General features: G+C 39.6%; 2 protein-coding genes and 1 long non-coding RNA gene across 5 annotated transcripts in view; 2 read left to right on the top strand and 1 right to left on the bottom strand.

Moving 5' to 3' along the window:
* The window catches only part of gpc1b (glypican 1b), a 60,989-nt gene extending 51,402 nt beyond the window's left edge, over window positions 1-9,587 (top strand). For both annotated transcript variants that reach the window (XM_026148683.2, XM_026148682.2), the window contains exons 7-12: window positions 1,427-1,592; window positions 1,766-1,896; window positions 3,437-3,562; window positions 3,899-4,032; window positions 5,207-5,382; window positions 6,006-9,587. In XM_026148683.2, coding sequence (XP_026004468.1) covers window positions 1,427-1,592; window positions 1,766-1,896; window positions 3,437-3,562; window positions 3,899-4,032; window positions 5,207-5,382; window positions 6,006-6,208 — 936 coding nt within the window. In that variant the 3' untranslated portion in view covers window positions 6,209-9,587. The remainder of the gene's footprint in view (window positions 1-1,426; window positions 1,593-1,765; window positions 1,897-3,436; window positions 3,563-3,898; window positions 4,033-5,206; window positions 5,383-6,005) is intronic.
* Window positions 1-19,819, top strand: part of LOC113010977 (ephrin type-B receptor 1-B) — a 436,216-nt gene that overhangs the window by 229,914 nt on the left and 186,483 nt on the right. The window lies entirely within an intron of this gene.
* On the bottom strand, window positions 3,350-18,249 carry LOC145421796 (uncharacterized). Its single transcript, XR_013903169.1, has 3 exons — window positions 17,116-18,249; window positions 5,993-6,242; window positions 3,350-3,542 (listed from the first exon to the last, which is right to left on the bottom strand). It is a non-coding gene; the product is annotated as an uncharacterized LOC145421796 (long non-coding RNA).

Consider the following 19,819-nt stretch of genomic DNA (forward strand, 5'->3'; position numbering starts at 1 on the left):
TCAGGAGGATTTCATTAACATCTCCCAGTTTTTGTTTTTTTGTTGTTGTTTTTTAAATTCCCCTCAGTTAATCTAATAGCGTTTTAACATCTGTATCTCTCATTTTCAGTTATTCTCCCCAGTCCTCGCTGCACACTCCATTCTTCTCTTTCACCAAAAAAAGCAATTTTCTGACTCATCCCTGGTTAACAAGAACTAGAGTACGGATGGGAGGAAGGGAATAAAGGAGGGCAGGGACGAGGATCTGACTCATGTCTCAAATGACTTGAGATCAGGCCTGGGAACACGGTTATTCTTTTTCTGTGTCACTTCTTTGCTGTCCGTGTGTAACTGAGACCAATTACCAAATTCTATCGATCCCTTTTTACACACAAGTGTTAACTAATTTACAGTGCTTGTTTTATTTTTAATGTGGTTTAAGATTTTATGTAGAGTTGATAAAGTGTCAAAATAAAGTTTTGCAAGTCAAATCTTTGATTAAATTTCAATGATCTTTCTTGATATTATCATTAAAGTAGCTACTGACTACTTATAGTACTAAAATACACACCCATAAATGTTGCTCGGAAGCTGTTTTTAGGAAACAGTGCTATGGACTTCAGAAATCAGTGCTAGCATGAATAAGAACAGTTTCGTTTCCCCTAATATCAACAAGCATCTGTAGAAAAATATCTGAATTATTTTCACACATGAACCCTATTGTTGTCCTATTTTCACTGTATATTTGTTAAAAGCTGGTTTTAACTATGACTTTGCTGTTGGAACTGCAGTTTCCCGGAAAAGCATTAGGCTGGCCCAGATGTCGGCTTAGAGAAGCTTTGTATGCGTAGCTGGACTCGTTCTGTTGCTCTCTCTCTCTCTCTCTCTTTCTCACACACAGACACACACCCAACACTTCCTTAGGTTTTGTATGCATAGCTGTACTCTCTTGTGAACAGAGCTTACTGGTATTAACCCAGTTTCACTTTTCACGCACGAAGGCCTTTTCCTGGGGGAACAGCCTTGTGGGATAGAGGGAAGAGTGCAAGAGACAGGAAGGATAGAGTGAGAGACTGAAAATACTTGTATGAATGTCAGGACCTTTTCATCACATTTGAAACAAAAAGCTAATTCTTGCTAACTAGTTTCCAAGGAAACTGTGATGAAAGAGATCCTGGTGCAAACTAAAAAAAAAGGTCATCATGGGAGGTGACCTCCTACTGCTGCCACTGTCATTGTGTAGCTAAAACAAAATGTACATTTTCACATCTTATTAAAACAGATCATTTTCCATATTCATGTCTTCTGTACAAAAGCAGTTTAACAGTTTAAATAGTCAAACGTGCAAAGTTTTGTCTCTCATGTAAGCTTAACCAAACAGTATTTGACTTGATTTTTTTCTTTTATCAAAGTGGTGCATGTTTATTTATATCTCTGTCTTACCCAGGTGCCAATGAGCCAGGAGTGCATGCGAGCCATAATGAAGATGACTTACTGTCCCCACTGCCGTGGGATGCCGTCTGCTAGACCTTGTCTGAACTACTGCACCAACGTCATGAAGGGCTGTCTGGCCAACCAGGCTGACCTCGACACAGAGTGGAGGCACCTAGCAGGTGGGGCGCACATACACTCCCTCATATGAATCCAGTTTAACCATATGCCCAGCTCAAACGTTCAACCCACACCTGATTCTAATAAAGGGGAGTCACGCTATCAACACACTGAGGCCCTACATATGAAACACTTCGCACTTTCTTCACACTAACTGTGCCTCATGGCTCTTTAGATACAATGATCCAGGTGGCTGACCGTTTAGATGACCCTGCTGGTGTGGAAAGTGTGATCCTCTCCCTTCCCAGTTACATATCAGAAGCTATGAATACCATGATGGAGAATATAGCCAGCATCAACAGCAAGGTCAGAACACACACTGGTACACGCATACAGGTCGAAACGATGTGATCAGCATTTACTGTGCACCTCAAAAAAGACATCAAACGATACTGTGAGCTGAGCCACAGTCTTAAAACCATCATCGACAACTGAAATGAACACTTAAGCTAACTTTCAGGTGGTCCTACTTGTTTCTAGTTTCTGCTAACAATGTAATTACTAATTTGGAAAACTTTTGGAAACATAGATGTGAATTGAAGCATTGTTTGCTTTTTTTATATGGGTGAAAGTCAGTGAAGAAACACTGGTAGCTGACGTTTGGCTTTTTAAAGATCCTTAGCACTTGGTAATGCCGTAAAAATAGTAGTTAGCAATCAAAAGAATCTGAAATCTCTTAAAAAAACACAAACTAATAGAAATTGGTTCCCTCCAAAAGAACATTTGGACTTGAGTTCACATGCTGGGTCACTATGTGACTTCATTGCCCTGCTTTGTATATGCAGTTAACACATTTCCTCCCACTACATTAATGCTGTTATCATGCTCCAGATATTTGATTTCAAATGAAGGCATGTGAGTCATGACAGAGCCTTCAGGCCAAGCAATTACTTAACTTTTTAATGGTGCTTGGGTAACAGTTTTATATGAGCCTTAAAAACAACTGGCAGCACTGAAAAACTGACTGATTAGTTTGGTAAAGGTGGGAAACGGCGTGGACGTTGAGAGGAAAGACAAAGCTTCCTCTGTGCTGGTTAGCTGTTTAAGAGGCTGGCTCCCTTGAGGTTAGCAGTGGAGTGGCGGTCTGCCGCTGACCTGGTCCTGTATGTAATCACACACAGCTTCAGCCTCTGATCTTCATGTAATATGGCGCGCAGAGTTATAGTGTTGGATAGATTATTTCCTATCATACATAATCGACTGATGTCAAAAGCCATATGTTGTGTTACAAGCTTTCCTGACGAATTATGCCAAATGCAGATATTACACTGCGTAGCCTATATGGAAATATATGCCACTGCTCTGTAACTGAGTCAAAGCCAAACTGTTAAGCTGCTTACTCAAACCCTGAAACAAGGAGTTTATCAATTAATTTTTGATGTTGTGTGAGTCATAATAAAATTAATAGCAGCTCAAGATGGGATTTTCTTTTTAATAGTTACAGTGTGTGTGAAGGTTCAAAGTCTTGAGGCTCCTCTAAGCAGGCCAGACTGGATGACAGATTGACTGCAGTTTTTACTGTATTCCCTGAGTAGCATTTATAAAATCCAAAGCCCCTAGGGACGAGTAATACTTTCCGAGTTGTGAATCATTCTGCTAAAGTGATGCTGTCATTGAGTCACGAGGTTATGCACATAAACAAAACAAATTATTATTCTTGGTTTATTTTTACTATTTTTATTTTTTTTAATATTAGATATAGTAAATACATCCCCCCCCCCACACACACACACACACACACAAAAGAATAGAAACCCTCTTTTTGTTAGGACTGTTTCAGCTGTTTATTAACGGCTATGCCATTTATCTTCTCATTCAACATTTCGATTTGCCTTTTCCTCCCCAGCTTTTCCAGACATGTGGCAAACCCAAGGAAGCAGGAACCACCAGCACAGATGATGAAATCATGAAGCGAGGGACGTTTACAGTGGAGGACAGGTTGGAAGCCAGCTCTGACAAAATCGAAAAATTGGTTAGTATGTACCCAACTGAATTGGCACCTTGTTATTGCTCTCTGATGGCCTAATCTGTCCCATTCATAGTGATGTTTTTTAAAGGAAGAGTCATTGGTCATCAAGGCCAATTGAACCACTTTTGCTGTTCAATTTCACCTACGCACAGATAACTATGAAGTGATTAGACGGGAATGAATGCTTGGAAGGATAAATGTGTCAGATGACTGAACACTGCAGTTGGTTATTGAGGGACCCAGAGTGTTTCTTATTGTTGGTGTGTGACAGCATACTGTGACTTTGGGGGGGGGGAAGTATAAATGCTCATGAATGTGCTCTCAACAACTTTGCCTCAGGTGTCTGATGTAAGAATAATACTGGGGGACAATAGGCCATACTGGACTTCTCTCCCAAATCTCATCTGCAGTGACAGAGTGGCCACTGGATTAGGGTCCGAAGACAAGTGTTGGAATGGCAACAACCGTGCCAGGTAGGGAATATGAACCCATGAAGAAATTATTACTTCAACACAGAATTCCAATGTTGTGAAAAAGTTTTCCTTATTCTTTCCTGATTTCTTGTTCTTGTTTTTTTTTTGCATATTTTTACACTTACATGTTTCAGATGATCAAACAAATTTTAATACTGAATAAAATTAAAAATGCTATCCAAAACTACCATTACCACATTCCCTGGAAAACTGAGTTCAATTTCACTAACCACTGTCAGACCTGCTGAATCAAGAAATTACTTATACAGAATCTGTCTGACAAAGTGAAGCAGGCTTAAAGGTCTAAACAATGATTCATCCAGGAGGTCACAGGAGAACAGCATCTAAAGACCTGCAGACCTCACTTGCCTCAGTTAAGGTCAGAGTTCATGATTCAGCAATAAAAAAAGAGCCTGGGCGGAAATGGCAGCCATGGGAGATTCCTAAGGAGAAAACCACTGTTTACCAAAAAGAACAGAAATTCTTGTCTCACATTTACCAAAAAAGATCTTGATTTGCTGCTTCAGGACCTGGATGACGTGCCATAACTGATGGAACCATGAATTCTGCTCTCTACCAGAAAGTCCTGATGGAGAATGTTTGGCCATCAGTTCATACCCTGAAGCTCAAAGAGAATCTGATTATGATGCTTTGGCATGACCTTAAACAGGCCATTCATTCTCAAAAACCCTCCAATGTGGCTCAATTGAGATCATTTTGCAAAGGAGAGGGGGCCAAAATTTCCCCAAAGCTTCTTTCCCTTTTTTGAACAAAATCATCAGTTAAAAACTGCATTTTTATTTTCTTGGGTTATCTCTGTCTAATATTGAAAATTCTTTGATAATCTGAAACATGTAAGTGTGACAAAGATCCAAAAACACTAAGAAATCAGGGAGGGGGGTGAATACTTTCCATGGTGCTATATGCACAGTGTTGTTGTATGCCAGTCGCTCTGTGGTCCTGTTGCATTAGCTTAAAGTATGGCTTTCTTCTTGTTTTGAAACATTTTGTCACAAGAGCTAATTGCGTTACACTCATCTTGAGTCTGCTAAGCTAATGACGACATCTTTAAGGAAAGCGACTCTCCAGAATCCTGGAAAATCCAGAAAACGAATTGCTTGATTGTGCACACTTCCACCTGGTGCTGAGCACGCTGGCTGTTAACTGTTCACAGGTACCTTCCTGAGTTAATGAATGACGGCTTAGCCAGTCAGATCAACAACCCTGAAGTGGAAATTGACATCACCAAACCAGACATGACAATACGCCAACAAATAATGCAGCTGAAGATTATGACTCACCGCCTGAAGAATGCTCTAAATGGCCAGGATGTGGAATTTCAGGACACCAGTGAGTAATCTTTATCATCTCAGCCCACAAGAAACCTCAAATCAGATGACCTACTGATGATTACATTATTGTAACTTCTCTCAAATTAAAGAATAAAAAATAAAGAAACAGACACACCTCACCTGCAACTCACCCTGTCTGTTCTGCCTTCTACTCCTACTATGCTTCCTGTGTAGATTTTTTAACTCTTTTATGCTACTCACTTGGTTTAGACTGAAAATACCCATGATTGCATAAAATATCCTGTTACAACTTACATTTCCTGTACATGAGCTGCAGGTGTCTTGTGTCTTGTTTTCCCTACAACAACTACACTATGCTGAAAGCTTTTTTAGGGCATCTTTGTCCATTGACGATTAATCAAAAACATGTTTTCCAACTAAACCTGTGAAAATCAGGAATGCCTTTTTTGATTATCTGATTTCATTTTTCATACCACGTAATTTAAGTAACTCATGACAATGTTGACTCATAGCCGTATTCTCTTTGCCCCTGAACAGTCAATGCCAATTTTTTACTGGCAGTTAAACTAACACTTTATGTGCACTGTATGGTTAATAGGGTTAGTGACAGCTTTATTCCTGTTGGAAGAGTGAGCTCATGTCCGTACCCTGTGTCTATAGGTGATGACGCCAGCGGCTCAGGAAGCGGGTGCGCGGATGACATGTGTTCCCGGGATACACGCCTTGTTCTCCCCATCACTGACCGACCTGTGGCCATTCCCTACCCTCCAGAAAACGAGAGGGTGAAAGGCTCAGCCATGCAGAACCTTCCCTCCATCAGCATTTACCTGCTTACACTGCTCATTTTGCTGCTCCGGCGATAATTGACGAGGTGGAATCTGCCAACTGGGACTGAGACTGGGGCACCGGGGGTTGGGGAGAGTTGAAAAGGAGAGGGAGGAGAAGTTGGGGGTTAGTTAGCTTGCCAAAACTAAAGAAATCTAAAGAAACAACAACAATAAATCACATGGATGGACTTCCTTTTGGTGTTGGATTGGAGCAAAATGGAAATATGAGTACTCATAAACGTTTTTGGTTTTTTTGTTCTGCTCTCATCTTTTATTCTTCCTATACTATGACACCTTTAGAGCTGGTCTTTTTTTTTTTTTTTTTTTTTTGCATCTTCTAATGTTTTGTTTTTGGTGTTTGGTTTTCTCTGAGGTTATATCTGCTCCTAAAGCGTGTGCGAGACTGTATTGCTAACAGTATGTTGGTGTTGACACCATAGGGAGAGGGAGAGTCGAGCTTTTTGCAGTGGCACCCAGATACTACGTGTCGGTATTCCACTTGTGACCGTGGGAATTGTTTATTTATGATTATATTTGTCCCAAAATGATTTAATCACATTTAGATATTTATAGGAAAAAGAAAAAAAATATCTGCTGACTTTAAAAGGAGAATTATCTGGACAGCATGACCCATCAAACCTCTTAATGCATTAAGCCTCACAGTATCATTACTTGTATGCACTCGCTCACACAGTGAGGTTGAGAGCACTTAGCGTCAGCACTTTTGCCATTTCATCATGTAATCTGTAATAATAGCCGTGATCACAGTCACACTGGCACGATCGCCCGGTGTAGGAGTAACACGGTCTGTCCTCTACTCCATCCATCCACTTATTCCTACACTCCCCATCCCACCCTCCTCCCCCGGCCCCACCGAGATTGTCTCCCTCCCTCCCTCTCTCCAGAACCTGCTGGCAGTGTAGCATCAACTCAACATTCTGGTTTAAGCAAAGCACGTGCTCGGCTGGGACAGGTCTCAGATGGAAGCAGCTTTTCGCTATAGAGTGTGCTACGTGGAAAGGAGGTGTCGCGTTAAGATGACCCCTGTGACAAAGGATTGAATGAAATGATCTTGGAGTCTTGTAGCACAGCAGAAATGCACACAAAAGCAGAGGCTCCGCTGTCCTGCTGCACTTCTTTTAGTATTCCTTTTACATTCACAGGAGAGCAAAAATATAATATGCATAAAATTTTGTGGGTTCCCCGCAATGGCCCAGTGTTCCTGTGATTAGCATCATAATTTCAGTATCATCGATTTTTTTTTTTTCATGACTGATTGCCGCAGTGATCCATATAACAGTAAAAGCCACACCGTGCACGTCTATATTTTTGATTGCTTCTTTGCCATTTTGTAGAAGGGGGAAATAAAAAATTAAAAAAACATGCTTTTAGTTCCCAAAATTTGACAAAAGCAAGATCGTTACCGCTTATTTTTTCATCATCTGTCAGTATCCATGTCCGCCTTTCATTATCTGAAACATTTCTATATCGGTGCCTATTTTTTGCCAACCTCCTCTGCCCTTTTCCCCACTCATCAGTTATAATGACCTTTAAAGCGTTCCTCGTGCTTCTGCGTTGTAGCAAGGCAATATGACAATGACACAGTGCTTCATTATGTGTCAACCTTACTGGGAATGTTATGGGAACACAGTTTAAGGCTTTCTCCCCCCGCCCGATTTGATGCTTGCTAGGGAGAAAACATGTACCACAATTTAGTTCAAAGCAATGCCAGCGTTCTCATTCAGGAGTGCTGCGTGCAGGATGATGGGACGATGCCCGCGTATGTGTTTCGTTTGCGTGTGAATGCGTGTACTTGTCTTTGATTGAAAGCGCAGAAGAGGGATTGACGATAGCGCCTCTTTGAATCGACAGTAGTTCGGATGACACAGAAATGAGATGAACTAAAATGTACTGCACTAACACGGTGTGACAGAGTGCTATTAAACTGACAGTAACAGGAGCTTAATACAACTCGTTTTTCAGAAATTGCATTTTCAAAACTTTCACTGTAATAAATGATCATATGTATTGATGGAATCTTATTTCATGGAACAGCGAGACAGGATGCAGAGGAGTCAAGTGGACATGATTTTTAAAGTACGTCATTACTTCACCTGTGCATTGGGACAATCCTCTATATAATTCATGTTGTGAAAAATCATTTACAGTACATGCACTCCCTGCTGATAATACTCCGAATGCTTTAGGATAGCGTGGGGTGCTGTCAGAGTTTTAGAAGTACATCTGATATATACTTGGTTAGTTTCTGCTCTGAAAAGGGGTTGTTGTTGTTGTTGCCCTATGTGTGACATGACAGGTTATTTTAATGGTAACTTCTTTTTTGATATGCTCTATTAATGAACGATTTGTTGCTGTGTCAATATGTGTGTGCGTGTGTGTCTGTCTGTCTTTCTGTTAGTCCCTGGTTAAGAAATCTGCCTGTGACTGCCTTTGATACTTTGAGATCAGTTTTAAGATTTAAACAGAGAGATGCTATGATGCAAGATGTTGGTGGTGAGGAGAAAAACAACAACTTCAAAAGTACCGTTTAGCAAGCACGCCACATAGGTCCTCTTTTTAAGACTCTCTAGAAAAGATCTGAATATGAATGTGAAGGTGCGCATGCAGCCCTGTAATAATAAAAGGAAGTACTTCAACTGTGATGGTGACATTCCAGTTCAAAGATGATTTACAACTTTAGGCTCACATCTCCAGTTTCAATGACAGCCTCACAATGTCATTAGCTGAAATTTGCACAACCCCTCCCCATGCCCACTCCTTCTTGACCTTTTGATCTCATTAATTTGTTGTTCAAAGCCCCACGCTCCCCTCCCCTTTTATAAAAACCTGCACTTTTATGAGGCCAATAAATGGCATTGTCTGCACAAAGACATCACAAGATGGTTGATCAATATGTGAGTCGACACCTTCCAGAAACAACTATCGATTGGGGGGGTGTGTGTACGTAGATATGGCCCGGCAAGATGTCTCCTGTCTGAGTATGGTGAAACAGTGTAAACATTAAGCCCCCGAGTGTGAGAGGAAGGAGAACAGATTGTCAAGGGCACTGATCTCAAATCAGTGTGTATGCCTCAATCCTGCCTTCGTTCATCACTGTAGGTGGCAATAATGCAAAGCTGATTATCCAGCCGTTAAAAAAAAAAGAGAAGAAAAACGAAACAGATTTACTCCACACTGAGCTGAGACTTGGAGGCACATCTGAAGGGTGCCAGTTTATGAGGACAAAAATACTTTTATTTTTCCTGTTTTACTTTCGTTTCATTGTTATCGACAGAGAGTTTGTTCTTGTGGTGAACACGGAAGCCAGAAAGAGGTTGAAAAATATCTAAAATGTCTCATTTGCTGTTGTACCTGAAATCTTGTGTCAATTATATACATTGTAAGATTTTCAACAGTCTTGTGTCCTGTTTTTCTTTAATGGTTGGTGTGTTCCATCACAGTCATCGCTCAGCTTGAGCTAGGAAAAAAAGTGCTGGGTCTCCCAGTTGATCGAACCATCTACCTAAGTTGTCTTGTCAGAGTGCAGCGGGGCACACTGACACCTGAAAAGAGCCAATGGGCTCTGGTGATGATGTCAGAGGTGACAGCTGCTGTCTAGTGTTGCCACACAGGAAGAACTGTTCAGAGCACACTGAGTGCTTTGTCCTGTTTCTGTGTGTAGACGATAAACAACCAGCTCCCTCAGGATGATTTTAACACATACTTGAGGGTTATCCTATGAGAGTCTGTAAAGCTACCCTTTTTACATACACCAAAGTGCTTATAATAATATACGTACAGAAGGTAACAGCTTAGTGCAGTTGTGCGGTGTCTCCATGTCTTAAGCTCATTAAGTTACAAATTATATATGTGTGAAACTGGAGAAACAGAAGAACTTGCCATCGGGTAGGAGCTGCAATATTTAAGTATTTCTAAAGCACTATCCAGTGTACACTCCCAAGTATGTTGGGAATCATTTCACAAAATTATTAGTACCCTTTGCAGTTTCTTTTCAGTAGACAGAAACATTTATATTGTGATTCAAACACAATCAGTATCTGTCAATCATTCACTCTACTTACAGCGCACAAAAATGCCCAACTATACTTGCACTGTTCTCACTCTTCTGGCTTTCCGTTTGCCCTTCCCTGTACTTTTATGATTGTTAAATATCAGCTTAATGGGACAAGTCTACTCAACTCAATACACGTACCTTTGCCTTCATGAAGCCACAGATGTATGGGCTCGTGTGAGAAAAGCTCAAGTGTTTATATTGTCCTCAAAAACCAAGTACACCCTAACTGCTAAGTGCACTAACAGAATAAGTATCAGCCAGATGCTGCTAAACAAATGCTCTTGTTTTATTGATCATCGGCGAGTGTGAGCACCTCTATAAAAGCTGAAGTCTTGGCAGTTTGCTGGTCTGGAGCATTCAGATGTGTGTTAACACAATTTCAAGCAGGAAAGAAGTAATTGTTGCTGCCCATCGATCTGGGAAGGCTTATAAGGTCATTTCCAAACAATTTAAAATCCATCATTCAACAGTGGGAACGATTGTTTACAAGGGGAAAACATTCAAGACAGTTGCCAGTCTTCCCAGGAGTGGACGTCAGCAAATTCACCCAAAGGTCAGTCCGTGTAATGCTCAGAGAAACTGCAAAAAAACCAGAGAACTACATCTAAGGGTCTACAGGCATCAGTGTGCATGTTAAATGTTAAAGTTCATGACAGTACAATTAGAAAAAGACTAAATAAGTACAGCTTGTTTGGAAGGGTTCCAAGGAGAAAGCCTCTACTATTTAAAAAAAACAGCATGGCATTGCCCAGCGACAAGTTTGGAGAAAGCCAAACACAGCACAAACTATCAGCACAAACACCTCATACCAGCTGTCAAGAACAGTGGTGGAGGGGTGATGATTTGGGCTTGTTTTGCAGCCACAAGACCTGGGCCACCTTGCAGGCGTTGAGTCGACAATGAATTCTTCTGTATGCCAAAGTGTTCTGCAGTCAAATGTGAAGCCAACTAAATTCCTGCACAATAATGTGATAGATAGAAGTCATTAAATAATTACTAAAATGAAATTAAATACTTCAAGTTATTGTTGCTAAATGTGTTTCTACAAGCTACAAGCTACTGAATCATGGGATGAACTTAGTTTTCCACAGGAATCTCTGCAGTCCTGTGGAAAACTCTTTCCCTATGACTGTACTGGTATGTAAAAAAACAAAAAAAAAATGCATGTAACTCACCGAGGAGCCGTGAAAGAAATGCATCTCATGTAGAAGTTACAGCAAATTGGATCTCTATATTATTTTCCCAGCAGCAAGTGCAGTGGGAACAATGCCAAACACATCAAATATGTTCATGTCACGATCTAAAACACGAATGTTTAAAATAACACCATTTGGGAGTCGTTATGTCATTTTCTTAAGTGATTAATCACAATTATTTGAGCTTTAAAAAAACCAAACAAACAAACAAACACATATTTATATGTATGTTTTCATGCCAACAAGTCATAAAATCATTGGAGAGAAACTTTTGTAACTTATAAACCTCGTTATCCAGTCTGGAAGTTTATCCAAAAACACAGGCAGTTTTCTATTTGTTTTTTGGGTTTGTTTTTCCTACATGACCTAAAATGCAATGTCTGGCGAATGTTTTATGGCTTGTTAGTCAGATTTACTCATCTTTTTTCTCGGTTTGATCTCTTTTATGATTTAACTAAAGACGTCCGCTGTCCTACTTTTCCAGTGGGCCTCATACTTGGCTCTCTGAGTTATGTTATTTTTAAATCAGTACTTGTATTTAAGATCAAGGGCTTCCCCTCATCGCCTCTGTCAGACGACTTTATATGAGCTGAGCGAAACTAAATAAAGCTCACAAACACATCAGGCTCAGATTTTACAGTACAGCAGTATATGCTGCCACCAAGTGGAAGAAAGTGTTTATTACTTTTTTTTTTTTTTATTCTTTAAACGGGGTGGAGAGATCCACCGTTCAACAGTGGGAACACTGTTGCACTGTTACACTTTAAATTGTAAGTTATCACCAGAATAAGCGGAACTCTTTAAAACTCTTCCTCTGCAGTTTTATAGTATGAGGAATGAGCTGTAGAGATGAAAAAAGCCATTTCAGCTTTAAGTGAATGACAACCACGTTAGGTCACACTGTATACTCCTTATAGTATGACTCAGTATGAGTCATCCAGCTGAATTTGAGAGCAGCTTCTCCTCAGTTTCAAAATCTGTTCCATCATCCTACCTATTGCCAGCCTGATATCTTTATTTTTCATAACTCAAAATAATGTATCCCCATTTTTAATATCCATCAACTGTTATTCCCCCAAAGACTCTTGTGATATGTTATTGTTTGTAACATTTATGAGTCATTTTTGGACTATCATTGTCATCCATCCATCCAGACATAATGTGTTTGGATAAAACCGATTTGTTTAAAAAAAAAAAAAAAAGTAAACAGTGTTTTATTTCATTGTATCTCAAGCATGAGATATACAGTGGGGCAAAAAAGTATTTAGTCAGCCACCGATTGTGCAAGTTCCCCCACCTAAAATGATGACAGAGGTCAGTAATTTGCACCAGAGGTACACTTCAACTGTGAGAGACAGAATGTGAAAAAAAAATCCATGAATCCACATGGTAGGATTTGTAAAGAATTTATTCGTAAATTAGGGTGGAAAATAAGTATTTGGTCACCTCAAACAAGGAAAATCTCTGGCTCTCACAGACCTGTAACGTCTTCTGTAAGAAGCTTTTCTGTCCCCCACTCGTTACCTGTATGAATGGCACCTGTTTGAACTCATCATCTGTATAAAAGACACCTGTCCACAGCCTCAAACAGTCAGACTCCAAACTCCGCCATGGCCAAGACCAAAGAGCTTTCGAAGGACACCAGGAAAAGTATTGTAGACCTGCACCAGACTGGGAAGAGTGAATCTACAATAGGCAAGCAGCTTGGTGTGAAAAAATCAACTGTGGGAGCAATCATCAGAAAATGGAAGACGTACAAGACCACTGATAATCTCCCTCGATCTGGGGCTCCACGCAAGATCTCATCCCGTGGGGTCAAAATGATCATGAGAACGGTGAGCAAAGATCCCAGAACCACACGGGGGGACCTGGTGAATGACCTGCAGAGAGCTGGGACCAAAGTAACAAAGGTCACCATCAGTAACACACTACAACGGCAGGGAATCAAATCCCGCAGTGCCAGACGTGTTCCGCTGCTGAAGCCAGTGCATGTCCAGGCTCGTCTGAAGTTTGCCAGAGAGCACATGGATGATACAGCAGAGGATTGGGAGAATGTCATGTGGTCAGATGAAACCAAAGTAGAACTTTTTGGTATAAACTCAACTCGTCGTGTTTGGAGGAAGAAGAATACTGAGTTGCATCCCAAGAACACCATACCTACTGTGAAGCATGGGGGTGGAAACATCATGCTATGGGGCTGTTTTTCTGCCAAGGGGACAGGACGACTGATCCGTGTTAATTAAGGACAGAATGAATGGAGCCATGTATCGTGAGATTTTGAGCCAAAACCTCCTTCCAGAACTTTGAAGATGAAACGAGGCTGGGTCTTCCAACATGACAATGATCCAAAACACACCGCCCGGGCAACAAAGGAGTGGCTCCGTAAGAAGCATTTGAAAGTCCTGGAGTGGTCTAGCCAGTCTCCAGACCTCAACCCCATAGAAAATCTGTGGCGGGAGTTGAAAGTCTGTGTTGCTCGGCGACAGCCCCAAAACATCACTGCTCTCGAGAAGATCTGCATGGAGGAATGGGCCAAAATACCAGCTACTGTGTGTGCAAACCTGGTAAAGACCTATAGTAAACGTTTGACCTCTGTTATTGCCAACAAAGGTTATGTTACAAAGTATTGAGTTGTATTTTTGTTATTGACCAAATACTTATTTTCCACCCTGATTTACCAATAAATTCTTTACAAATCCTACCATGTGGATTCATGGATTTTTTTTTACACATTCTGTCTCTCACAGTTGAAGTGTACCTCTGGTGCAAATTACTGACCTCTGTCATCATTTTAGGTGGGGGAACTTGCACAATCGGTGGCTGACTAAATACTTTTTTGCCCCACTGTATCCGCATTTTGTCATCTGCTTGAATGGCCTATGTGACTGATCCTGAAATAAATAGCTGGTTATGTGGAACATCTGTGGCACAATCAGAACTGAGCAATTCAGCTAATATATTAGCTGAATTGCTCAGTTAGAAACAGGATTCCACACATAAAAATTTAGCATCTATACATGTTGTTGTTGTTTCTCTGTTTGCTTTTTGAGATCATGTAATAGCAGAAGGTGAAAGTCCCATTCAATAGTTTTCAAGGCTTTCTGAAGGTCTTTCAGAAAGTTCACTCTTTAGACGTTCTCTTGCTTTTTTTTGAGTCATTTTCAGTTCACTCTTTGTACCTGACCATTTTCAGAACAATAGTCTTTTGTTTGTTAATCCTAATCCCAATCCAAAGAACATACTTTAAAGCCTTATGTAAAAATTTAAAAACAAAATAAATTTCCATGTCTTCATTTAAATCTATGACCCAGTGTTTTGGGGAATCTTGTCCAAATTGTTGAAATTAAGAATACAGAAAAACACCATCAGATTTTAATAGACCATGTAAAACCATCTAGTAAGCATATGACTGGCAACAGCTTTATTTTTTCAGAATGACAGTTATGTTAAGCACACTTCCAGTTGAGCAAAACCATACCTAGGTAGAAAAACACTCAACAGAACATTAGAGCCCAATGTTCAACATTATTGAAGCAGTGTGGGATCACTGAGAGAATGGGGGGGAAAGGCATCCAGAGCTTTGAATGTCCTTCAGTAACCTGGAGAACTATTCCTGAAGACTACTGAAAGCAATGACAAGAAAGCTTGCCTAAAAGAGTCAGACTGTTTTGAGGGATAGAACCTTCAAGATTTTCAAGATCATTAGAATTGTTGAACCCTTTTACTTTACATACTGTATTTCCATCCGTTTCAATAACACTCTACACCCAATTCCCATTTTCCGTGCAAAATATACAGAAATGAGGGGTGACTTGACTTTTGCGCAGTATAGTACTCTTTCAGAATGGATTGTGTTAATGTTTCTCACCAGTAAGGGGCAGTGTTGCCTTATCACATTCAAGTGTTAGCCTGGTTTATTGGTTACTTTTCACAAGGCTTCTGTTCTTAATGACACTCCTCTGAAAGCATTTACAGGAAATCCAAGGCTAGAGCTGTTTCAACAAATCTTGACAGTGCAGCATTGCATGCACACGCGCGCGCGCACACACACACACACACACAAACATGTTTTCTAGAAAGGCATGAAAAATGAAATGATACATTTTCATAACAAATACTCATATTCAAAAACAAACCCACATGCAGAGATCAGTAATACTGGTTTTAATTACGATAAAAATCAAGGGATGTAATGAAATGTAACTGATACTATCAAAATAGCTAAGGGTACTCCAGTGCCGCTCAAGGGGTAAAAGTAAGATACAATACATCAATGGTCTGTATACAGCCAAATGAATACATGCCTAATCTTTAATGTGCATTCCTTCTCTTTCTCTCTCTCCCCTTCACTCACACACACACACACACACACACACACACACACACAGAGGAGTGCACTGAAGTGTCTCAGTAAACAAGCTGTCACACTGATTCTGCTGCTGAGGAAGAAAAATGGAGGAAAGATTGTTAGCAGCACATTAGATTCAGTGCAGATCTTTAGGTCTAAAACAAAAAGCAAAAAAACCAACACGTTTTATGGTAAAATGTGATAGCTGCGTTGCTGTTACAGAACAAAATAGACAAAATACAACACTATTGGTTGTTTTGTTGGGCTAAAGATAAAATACAGATAATTTGCAAAGGACAAAAAATATATATATATATACATAAAAATGTCTTTTTTGGGTCTGTTTTCTATTTTTAAATAACTGATGGGTTGTGTTCTTTCATACTGGACATTGCTGTTGGCTACAGTATTTTGGATTGAATGGATGGAAGTTTATTAAGGTTGTTATTTGTCTGAGGCAAGGGTGGAGTGTATTGCTGTTATCTAACCATAATGAACTGAATCCATGAAGCTGTCTACTGTTTCTTGGCTCTTTCCTGATAAAAAAAAGAAAATAAAATACATTTCATAACCTGGGGGATAAAAACAAGATTGGAACAGAGATCAAGGAAAGGTGCACGTAAAACTGTCTCAGCCATATCCAAAGCACAACAAGGAAAGCCAAACTTTCCATACCACCAGAAGATTGATAGATCAAATGTTATTCAGGGTGAGTTTTAAATCCAACTTCTTTAGTGATATAGAACTTGCTTTATAAAAAATACAAGACTCCAGTATGCAAAAGTTCTGTCCGGAGAGTAAGAGCCTCAGAGAAATCAGAGGAGGAGTGCAGAGGGAAAAAACCCTTCTATTTATTGATGAATTTAAGCTTTACACTTCTGTCAGGTATCAATGTGAGGAGACAGGACAGCAAGTGGTAAAAGGCATTGTGTCAAAGTGGCAAACTTTGTGGTGGAGGTAATATTTAAATTTCAGGCTTTGTCTACTCTAGAACTGCACCAAGCCAACTACAGCCTGACCAATGACAAGTAACCACACATTCTGGTTTTCATCTTCATGGAAAACACTTCATGTGCTACTATAGCAGGATAACAAGCCCAAACAGACCTCAAAGCTTTACAAAAAGATAAGGAACAATAGGAAGGCTGATTAAATCTACAACAATAAACCAAGAAACAGAAGGAAACAGAGACCTAAACCAAAAGAAACATAAAACACCCAGAATAACTTGGGCAGTCACACAGGAACCACATCAGGAAAACAGAGCCAATAGATAGGACCACACAACAAAGAAGTAAAACAAAGTGTGGTCTTAAATACTCACCTCAGGTAACCAAGGGAAGTGGATGCAGAAGGCTAGAGACACAGCTGAAACGAATTAAATGAGACAAGAAAGTAAAAGTGAATACAAGGCACAGGAGACAAATGACTATCAAAGTAAAACAGGAAGTGAGTAACTGAAAGACTACAGAGAACTTGATTCAATCTGTTGAAACAAGAGCTCATAGAAAACAAACTGTAACCAGGAACCAAGAGCATAGCAAACGAGAAAAAATTAAAGAGAGAAAAATATGAAACTAAAGAGAAAATACTAAAAGATCAACACCTGGATCTAAGAAATCATAAAGACTAATTAATATAAGGAAATCAAACCCTGAAACCCTGAACACTAGAGATAAATGTTAAGGAAAAATACAAAGATAATTATAAACATGCTGCACTTTAAAAAAAAAAAAAAAAAAAGGAAAATCTCTGGACCTCCAAAATAAATTTCCTAGTCTTGTATTTTTTTTAATCTTCAGATTTTCCTATTTATTTTACAAGAATGGCTGAGGAATGCTGACTGTATTAAATCTGCTGCATAGCCATCTACCCCAGTAAACATTTATGATCTTTATGCATCTCTGAACATCATAGGATATGTTTGATATTAAATTGAATTAAAGCCAAACCCATATCAATGAGGTCACTATGCAACAAACAGAAATGTTTCTTGGATCTTCAGTCCTGAGCAAACAAAAGCAGAAAGAGTCCGACCTTAAAGTCAGCCATTTGTCTATGTCACTTGCTCACCACATAGAGTAGACACTATTATTAGACTTCCATCTCATTTTGTCAAGAAACCTGTTACTGTTTCAAATACTTCTTACCTCACTGACAGAGAGTTTGTTGAATGTTAAAGATCAGCATGTGCAGCCATCACTAACTGCAGTGCCATATCTTGGTAACTAGGTTGTGCTGTGGCCTCACCATATGGCTCAGCACTGCAGTATATTGTGTTGTGCAGCACCACAGGATGTGTTCTCGGTGCTGCGATATGGCAGTGCTCTACCAACAGGCATGCTGTGTACACAGTGAACAAAGAAAAAAAAAACACACAAATATATAATTAACACGAATGATACAGTGTCTACTCGGTTTTCCAGCAGCTTGAAGCAGTTCCCAGTGACACTTAATGAATCCAGTTGACATTTGACAACCAGTAAGATTTAGCCATAGTCTGTGACCTGAAACAATCCATAATAACTGAGTTGTCATGTTTTTTTTTTTTTTCATGTGGCAGAAATGCCAGCTAAAACTGAATAGGGCAAAACTGGAGTAAAAGATCTGCAAAATGCTAAGGAGTAATGGTGAGAGAGATGGAAATTGAACTCTTAATTGCTTTTCTCACCTGTGCTCAGTGCTTATAACTATATTATACACAACGCTGATTAACAATTAGTTATAGTCAAGAAGTCAATGCTGAGCAGTGCTGTGTGTTCCGAACGTGGGTACAATAATGGTTACAATAGTAATTACTGCTATCGCACACATTTCATATGCAGCACAAGCTTTTGACATTTAGGAATTGTGTGTCTGTGTGCGTGTGTGTGTGTGTGTGTGTGTGTGTGTGTGTGTGTGTGTGTGTGTGTGTGTGTGTGTGTGTGTGAGAGAGAGAGAGAGCGAGAGGGAGAGAGAGCATGCAACAGGTCAATATAACCCTGAACATGACCTAACAGCAATGATTATTGATCTGATGATCCATGCTGGGATGAAAATATTGCTTTCAAAAGGTCAGTGTTAATTTCAGGAGGTCATTGTGTTAATTCTATTGTTTATTTGCATGTGTACTTGATTACATATCTGCTGTGTAGTGTGCATGTCTTAAATAAGGTCATTATCTAAATAATAAATGTGCAACGAATCTGTTGGCAGCTACCGATTTACACTTTCTCTAAGCAAAAACAGCTACAAGGACTGCTGCCATGATATTCTTTCATGGCTTGTGTACCTTCTTGTGAATTGTTTTATTTGTCACTCGTGTCAAAGAGATCACACACAGAGCCGCTGAGACTATGTGTGAACCTGCTTGTGTGAATACAGCCCATGCATACTAAGAAAGCATTTAACATGTGAATGTAGGTGCATCTGTTTTAATTAGAGTTTTGACCTCGTAGTGTGGCACAAACTCTCAAAGTAGCTCTAAAGGAAATGCAAAATCACAACAACAAATCCAAACGGTAAAATTCAATCACAAAATGCAACCCTTGGCTGGCAGAGCAATTAATAAGAAAAGACAATGCAAAATCTCGAAGCAAAACAATTGCACCTTTAATTAAATTGAATCAGTTTCAGATAATGACATTTGTTAGACTTATAGTGATAGAACACTGAGGTTTCTAGTAAAAGGCAAAAATGCCTAAAAGCTCGTCTGTTTTGAATTTTTGGATCCAATTTCCATTTATAGCAGCTATTGGGTATTTAGTATTCTGTAACCAGATTATAATATGAACACGTAAATAGAGTTCAGCTCTAAAAAGCAGTTTTAAAAGTGTTTGGTTGGTAGACAAGAAACTTTTTTCACATGACCAGTTTGTGTTTTACATCTCGCAAGGCTGTTCATTTTTCATTATCATTCATTTTTCATTATATTGTCTTCAATCTGAGCTTGACAAGGACAACCATCCATTTTCCACTGCTAATTCAGGTCATTGGGGCAGTCTAAGCAGATTTACTCAGACTTTTCCTCTCCGGTCACCTTGTCTAAC

Source organism: Astatotilapia calliptera, chromosome 18 (genome assembly GCF_964374335.1).
Source record: "Astatotilapia calliptera chromosome 18, fAstCal68.1, whole genome shotgun sequence".
NCBI lineage: Eukaryota > Metazoa > Chordata > Actinopteri > Cichliformes > Cichlidae > Astatotilapia > Astatotilapia calliptera.